The sequence below is a fragment of the Mesocricetus auratus genome, unplaced genomic scaffold (genome assembly GCF_017639785.1).
Source record: "Mesocricetus auratus isolate SY011 unplaced genomic scaffold, BCM_Maur_2.0 Super-Scaffold_100003, whole genome shotgun sequence".
NCBI classification, from domain to species: Eukaryota; Metazoa; Chordata; class Mammalia; order Rodentia; family Cricetidae; genus Mesocricetus; species Mesocricetus auratus.
This window is the reverse complement of record NW_024429188.1, coordinates 118,382,760-118,389,845: the sequence shown is the minus strand read 5'-3', so window position 1 is coordinate 118,389,845 and position 7,086 is coordinate 118,382,760. Positions and strand designations below refer to the sequence as shown.

General features: G+C 50.5%; 1 protein-coding gene across 3 annotated transcripts; it reads left to right on the top strand.

Moving 5' to 3' along the window:
* The first annotated feature begins 620 nt into the window (after positions 1 to 620).
* Naa10 (N-alpha-acetyltransferase 10, NatA catalytic subunit) lies at positions 621 to 5,904 on the top strand. Of its 3 annotated transcripts, none has more exons than XM_040744779.1 (8): positions 621 to 776; positions 1,186 to 1,284; positions 1,702 to 1,742; positions 2,614 to 2,659; positions 2,754 to 2,869; positions 3,079 to 3,123; positions 4,820 to 4,904; positions 5,588 to 5,904. In XM_040744779.1, the coding sequence occupies exons 1-8, from the start codon at positions 756 to 758 to the stop codon at positions 5,822 to 5,824; spliced, it is 690 nt and encodes a 229-aa protein (XP_040600713.1). In that variant the 5' UTR covers positions 621 to 755; the 3' UTR covers positions 5,825 to 5,904. The 3 variants fall into 3 exon arrangements, with proteins under 3 accessions (XP_040600713.1, XP_005086985.1, XP_005086987.1); XM_005086928.4 differs by having other exon boundaries at positions 1,702 to 1,760; XM_005086930.4 differs by having other exon boundaries at positions 1,702 to 1,760; positions 5,497 to 5,904.
* The last annotated feature ends 1,182 nt before the right edge of the window (positions 5,905 to 7,086 follow it).

Here is a 7,086-nt window from a genome sequence, read left to right as displayed (position 1 = left end):
GGAAGTGCAAAAGGGACATCGAGGGCCCCTTCCTCAGCCGGACACCTCTGGTGGGTCCTGCCAGACACACGAGCTGTCATTGTCTCCTTATTCTAGTTTCGTGATCCTGAGTTTGGGGAATGGTTTGGCTATCTGAACCGAGAGGGAAAGGTGGCCTTCACCATCAAGGGAGGTCCTTTTAGAGGTGAGCAGGGAACGGGACTGCAAAGGTTTGTGGCACCCAGCTCCCCAGGCCCTCCTAACTCCGGCATCCATTCTCCTCACAGGTTGCTTCTACGTGCCACGGTGCCTGGCCATGTGCGAGCAGATTCTGGAAGCCCAGCTCTGTCACCTTCGGCCTACCTACGTCGTGTCGTCGCCCGCTGTACCCACCCATGGAGGTTCAAAATAAATCTGACCCTGCTCCATCTGCTTGTTTGCGCACCTCTGTGGGCTCCGCGGGAGTGAACAGCTACTCCCCCACGATGTCTGCTTTGCTGGGCCTTCAATTCCCTGAAGGCGCCATCTCTACACTGATCCACCGCGCCCATTGGCTCTGGGCGTGCTCACTGGCTGTGCGGTTCGGAGGCGGTTCCCGTACCACTCACTTCCTCTTCAAGCGGGTTGGAGTGGCCCTCCTCTTCCGCTACCTCCCCCTGGGAGCCTGGCCCCAGTCCCAGTCCCGGTCCGTCCCGTATAGTCCTTGCGGTTCTTCTAAGTGGCCGCTGAGCGCGCGCGTTCAGAACCCACGAGGACCCGCGAGCTCCGCCGCCGTGATGAACATCCGCAATGCTAGGGTGAGGTGATTGGGAGCTAGCCTATGCACACCCTGTGGGCGCCTTGCCGGGTGACCGCGTGCGCATGCTACCGAGGGACCTGGTGCTATTGCCCTCCACGTCTGCGGCCGCTGGACCTTAAGGCTGCTGCAACATGCTCTAGACATTTCGCGATTATACTATCCCGCATTTGCCTGATGTCAGGGCTCCGTCAAGTGGGCTCCGCGACCTACAGGCGCTGCTGCTCGGTCCTTGAGTTGGCGCGTTTTGCATGGCTCATAGAAATCAGGCTTGTGCAAAGTTATATAGTCACAACCCTGTCCTGCCCGGGGAAGGGGAGGCCCAGAGATTAACAGAGAACAGGGGTCCCGCGTGCGTTAGGCCATTCTTAGTTACTGCAGTCCTGGATTAACCGTGTCCTGTCATTCAGCCCGAGGACCTGATGAACATGCAGCACTGCAACCTCCTCTGCCTGCCCGAGAACTACCAGATGAAGTACTATTTCTATCATGGTCTCTCTTGGCCACAGGTGGGCAGGTTTTGCGTTTTGTAGGGGTGTAAGGGACAACAGGAGGGAAACACATACATCTGAGTGGGCTAAAAGCAGTGGGCAGTGAGGTACAGTGCCTTGGTACCGTGACGCCCTGGCTAATGGGGCAGCCTGGCAAAGGAAAAGGTCGATGTAGGGATTGTAGACTAGACAAAGGTTGGAGATTGGATTCCCACCTGTGTCTGTGCTCTTCCAAGACAGGGCACAACTGTGGAGTGGGGAAACTGGCCCCCTTGCATTCCAGGCCACCAGCTGTCACAACTCATTTTTTGCTGCTTCCCACTGCCTTTTGTAAACAGCTTACAGGACCCACCATCCTACACACAGCAGGAGACTGGCAGTGAGCTCTAGCCTGTTCTCTGCTCTGCCTGACTTCCTTTTCCTCTCTGTTACCAGCTCTCTTACATTGCTGAGGATGAGAATGGGAAGATTGTGGGGTACGTCTTGGCCAAAATGTGAGTCACCAAGGAGGAAGAAAAGAGCCTAATGCTAAGACTGGGGATTGAGTAGCTGAGGGAAAAGCTTTGGAGAAGGGAATGGGAAACCAACACCATCTGTATCTGGTGAACACGCTGTGGATTCGTTTTAGAGGGCTTCTCTTTTGCCCAGATTGGTCTCATACTTGCATCAGTCTTCAATGCTGAGCCTCTTGAATGCTGGGATTAACTATGCCCAGTTTGGGGTGGATTGTTTTTTAATTAACAGCTTGTTTGTAGGGTGGTTCTAAATTGACAGAAAGATTGAGCATAAGGTACTGAGTGTTTCCACACACCCCTCCTCCACATTTGTTCTCCAACTACCATGCATGGTACACTTATTAGAAGTGAGAAACCGAGACAGATTTTGTTTAGATTCATGTTTTCATTGTTGGGCTTCTGTGGGTTGCACACCGTCTGAAGTGGACAAGTGAATGGTATCTATCCACCTTTAGAGTATTCCATCTCTCCCACAACAAGGTCGCCTTTTCAGAAGGCTGCAGAGTTGAAATAGGAACTTATAGCTCTTTCAGCCTGGCTCCCTTCACTTAGTGCTTTCCATTCAGGGCTATACTTTTTGTGTCTTGGAAGCTGACTATTTTTGTTGTCGATCACAGGGTGATATTCTGTTGACACTGCACATATCTATTGGGTGTAGCATGGGGGGCTTTGAGGCAGGCATAATTGGTTATTCTGATTCAGAAGTTCCTAGTTCTCCTCTGCCTGGATCTGAAGTGCTGTGGGGCCCACCACATGTCTGTGCACTTGATGTGTACAGGTGTCCCAGATAAACTGGACCTGTACCAGGCTCCTTTCTAGCTTTCTCCTCTAGGGAAGAGGACCCAGATGACGTGCCCCATGGACATATCACCTCACTGGTGAGTAGAGTTACTGAGGGTTGGGCAGAGATGGACTGGAGGTAATTGAAAGTAGCCTCCAAGGTCCCACTTGTACCCATCCTTCTTCTCTCAGGCTGTGAAGCGTTCCCACAGGCGCCTTGGGCTGGCTCAGAAGCTGATGGACCAGGCCTCTCGAGCCATGATAGAGAATTTCAATGCCAAATATGTCTCCCTGCATGTCAGAAAGAGGTGAAAGACAAACTTGGGGAAAGGCAGTGCTGGGGAGTGGGGAGGAAGAGGTACCCGATTGATATGATTTCTGGGGTTTACTGCCTTCAGAAGATGGGAAGTGGCATTAGTGGGAAAGAAGGACTGGGAAGAAAGGCAGGACCTAGATATGGCCTGCCAACCTGCCTGGCCAAGTTTGTGAAGCTCAGCAGTGCCTTATTCCCCTGCAGTAACCGGGCTGCCCTGCATCTCTATTCCAACACCCTCAACTTTCAGTAAGTAGATCAAGATTTTTGTTGTTTTCTTTTGTCTTTAGAGACTGGGTTTCTCTGTGTAACCGTCCTGACTATCTTTGAACTCTGTACACCAGGCTGGCCTTGAACTCACCACCACCTCCTGTCAGATCAAGATATTTTTTAAGTGGCATGATCCATCCATTTAGCTTAGGTTAGCTGAGAAAGGGGTGGCGGAACTTCAGTCATTGCTAGGGGGCCTTCTGTATACTCAATGACTGTTCACTGACAAGCTAACATGGAGAAGGCACCTGCTTTCTTTGTGTGTGGTAGAGGAGTTGTCCAACACATCTTGCTGGGTAGAGGAAGCATGGGTTGTTACTAGTGAGGCTGGTGAAAGGAAGTGTAGTGAAGAACACACAAGGCTTCTTAGTGCTGGTCTAGGAGTAAAGACAGTAAAGACAGATAGGTTAGGGCATGAGCAAAGGTTGAGAATGACTGGCACCAGGAAGCACTGGGTGAGAGCAGATGAAAGGGGATGGCAGAGAAAAAGGGCCATGAGGAAAAGCAATGAGGGACCTATAGTTCTGGATGTCCTGATGATTGGCGGCAGTTCTACTCAGGACACAGGCATCTCCATGAGACTAGGATTAGAGAAAGGACCTGGTAGTGCCTGCTGCCACTTGAAAGTAGGTCTGGAGTGAACTGATTGGAGGACCCATTGAGTCACAATAGAGTGAAGATGAGACTATTGGGACAGGGCAGTGACCTTCTGAGTTCACTACCCAGATTCATGGACATCTTTGACATAGTTAAGTATGCCTTTGGTGGGGACTGCTTCACATGCAAGGCAGCAATTCCCAGCTAGGTATTGTGGTACATGTGTCTTAATCTCTGCACTCAGAAGGTGGAGGACTGTGGGTTAAGGGCCTGCCATAGGGAGTTCCAAGTCAGTCTTATCCACACAGCAGACACTGTCTCAAAAGGGGGATGCTAAGGAGATAGCTTAATTGTGAGGACCTGAGTTTGATCCCTGGCACCCATGTATAAAAGCCACATACAGAACCCTGTACCTATTATCCTAGTGCTGAAGAGGTTAAAACAAGAGAATCCCTGGGTACACTAACCAGTCAGCCTAGTTGAACGTTCAAGGTACAGATTCAGTGAGACCCTATTTTGAAAATATAAAGTGGGAAGCAGTTGAAGAAGATGCCCTGGCTTCCACATTGCACATGAGGATATGTACACACATACCAGTTCTCTGTCTTTAATGTCTTAGGCTGAGAAAAACCTTTCTAGGCTATCAAATGACTTCCCTTCCAGTGTCAGTGCTACTCAAGTGTGCACACACATCTCTCAGCAGTAGCCAGGTTATCTGTAATGACCACCAACATGCAAATACAGCGACCCTGTTTCTTAGCAGTGGACCCAGCTATATGTTCCATAAATGACAGGGAGCAGCAGGTCAGAGAGAGGAAGGAAGAGGCAGAATTAAGGGCTTCACTCAAAAGACACAAGTCCTTGCTAGTCAGGCTAGGGACAGAGTGGTGGCAAGTTTAGAGGTGGGAAGTACCCTGAATGCTACATTGCTGCTTGGCTTTGCTGGAGAATGCAGAGAAAGCCATTATGGCTGTTGGAAAAGAGTCAATTCACGCAGGCTTTTGCCTCCCCCTTGCAGAGGGAGATGACAACCACCCTAGTAGCCTAACAACCAGGTGTGTCTCCATTCTACCCCCAGGATCAGTGAAGTGGAGCCCAAATACTATGCAGATGGCGAAGATGCGTATGCCATGAAGAGGGACCTTACCCAGATGGCTGATGAGGTAAGAGTTCAACCAGGCCAGGGCAGCAATTCCAGCAGTAGAGGGGATTCTGTACTTGGGAAAGGGGGCTACTTAAGACCTCTGACTCCAGGGGCAGTGGTAGCTGGAGGCAAGGCCAAGGTTGATTTTCAGCCCTTTTGGCTATAGAGGTAGGAGTCAGAGTCCCCCTTTCCCTCACTTGCTAAGCCTACAAGTATGGGTATGGCGTTGGTTGACCATAGAGGAGGCCATGGGATGTTGTCCGGGGAAGAAGCCTGCAAGTGGAATAGGAGAGACAGTAGGAAGAGCTTTTTTCTACCGAGGGACAGGGACTACTAGGGTCAGGGGCAGTCATGGTCATTCTGTTCAGATCTAGGACCAAACTGGGTTGGGGAGAAAGGGTTCCTGACCAACCCTCCTGGGGCTAGGGAAATTTATGGGGCACTTCTGTGTCTTGGGAGCTCTCCAGAAGGGCATTTGAGGGTATTGGGACCCTTGCTATTTTACAGATTATGAAACAGGCTTAGGGTCAGAGCTATGATTGAATTGCATCTCTACCCAGGCCTATTTCCTGCCTTGGCCCTACTACTTCTCACTGTGTCCCTTCCCCCAGCCAACCCCAGGGCCTGGCTCCTCTTGTCTCCTGTCTGGAGATTTAGGCCCTGTCTCTTTCCACCCGCTTCCCTCTGGGCTCCTGGCGGCAGCTGAGGCGGCACCTGGAGCTGAAAGAAAAGGGCAGGCACATGGTGCTGGCAACCATGGAGAACAAGGCGGAGGGCAAAGGCAACATGCTTCTGAGTTCTGGAGAGGCCTGTCGTGAGGAGAAGGGCCTGGCTGCTGAGGACAGTGGTGGGGACAGCAAGGACCTCAGCGAGGTCAGTGAGACCACAGAGAGCACAGATGTCAAAGACAGCTCAGAGGCCTCTGACTCTGCCTCCTAGAGCCTGCCCCACCTGGTTCAAGCATCCCCCCATGTGCTTTTACAATAAATGTGGCCCTGTGGCTTTGGGGAATTTGTGAATGTGCATACTGGGGGTGTGCTTCTTTCTAGCTCCTTCATGGCTGGGACATCATCTTCACAACCCAGAGCACACTGAGCTCACAACTCAAACGGATTTGGAGAATCTAGTCACGGTCAGCAACTGAGTTGGAGTCTGTAGATAAACGGGCTTGGGTTTAGTATTCTGCTGTCACCTTCCTGGCCTTCAGGCCTCATTGACTTCCTTACTAATTTTCTTTCTTCTTTTGGTTTTTTGAGACAAGGTTTCTCTGTATTGCTTTGGAGGCTGTCCTGGAACTCACTCTGTAGACCAGGTTGGCCTCGAACTCACAGAGATCCACCTGCCTCGTCTCCCGAGTGCTGGGATTAAAGGCGTGTGCCACCAATGCTTGCCCTTAGTAATTTTCTATGGCTGAACTAAATGATTTATTGGGGCTTTCTAGTCAGCCTTGGGGTTCAGAGGCAGCTTTCCCACCTCGATAGTCTTTGCTGCGCTGCTTCACCCTCTTAGGTCCCACTCTTAGTCCTTTTCCCTGGTCACACTTGCTCTCATCTGTAGCAGCTCCAGTTCACACCTCCTGGATACACCGCAATGCCTAAGTCCAACTGCTTATTGCACTTATCTGGAGATGTTCTAGCTGGATCCTGGCCTGCTTAGCTACCTGGTTGCTCAGGCTCTTCCTTCTTCATTATCCCTGATACTTTGTTTCATACCATCACAGCAGTCATTAGGTCTGCTGGGTCCAATCACATTAATACATTTTTACTTTTAGAGAGGCTGGATCTTCATGCTACCACACCCAGTTTATACAGTGCTGGAGATCTAACTCAGGGTCTCTTGAGGTTAGACAAGTACTCTAGCAATGGAACCACACTCCTAGCCCTGTTCTTCTCAAAGTCCTGATCCTCTAAGAGGTTCTTCACATTCTACCATTTACAATTACCAGGCTCATCTCCTTTATTTTGTTTACTCATCTTTTTGAGACGAATTCTCCTTAGCCCAAACTGGCCTGGAACTTATTTATATAGCCCAGCTGGCCTCAAACTTGTGTTAATCCTGCCTCAGGCTACAAAGTGCTGGGATTACAAGTGTGAGCCATCCCAGCCAGCTCCCCCATTAATATTTTGTATTTGTTGCTATGCTGAGACATTTCTGCACATTGTTAGCTAGTCCTTGGCTACCATTAGGATAGCCTGAATGTC

Coding starts and splice junctions, on each gene's coding strand:
- Naa10 (XM_005086928.4), top strand. CDS start 756: ATGAACATCCGCAATGCTAGG. Junction 1,761..2,613: donor GGGTACGTCTTGGCCAAAAT/GTGAGTCACCAA, acceptor TTTCTCCTCTAG/GGAAGAGGACCCAGATGACG. Junction 4,905..5,587: donor TTACCCAGATGGCTGATGAG/GTAAGAGTTCAA, acceptor TCCTGGCGGCAG/CTGAGGCGGCACCTGGAGCT.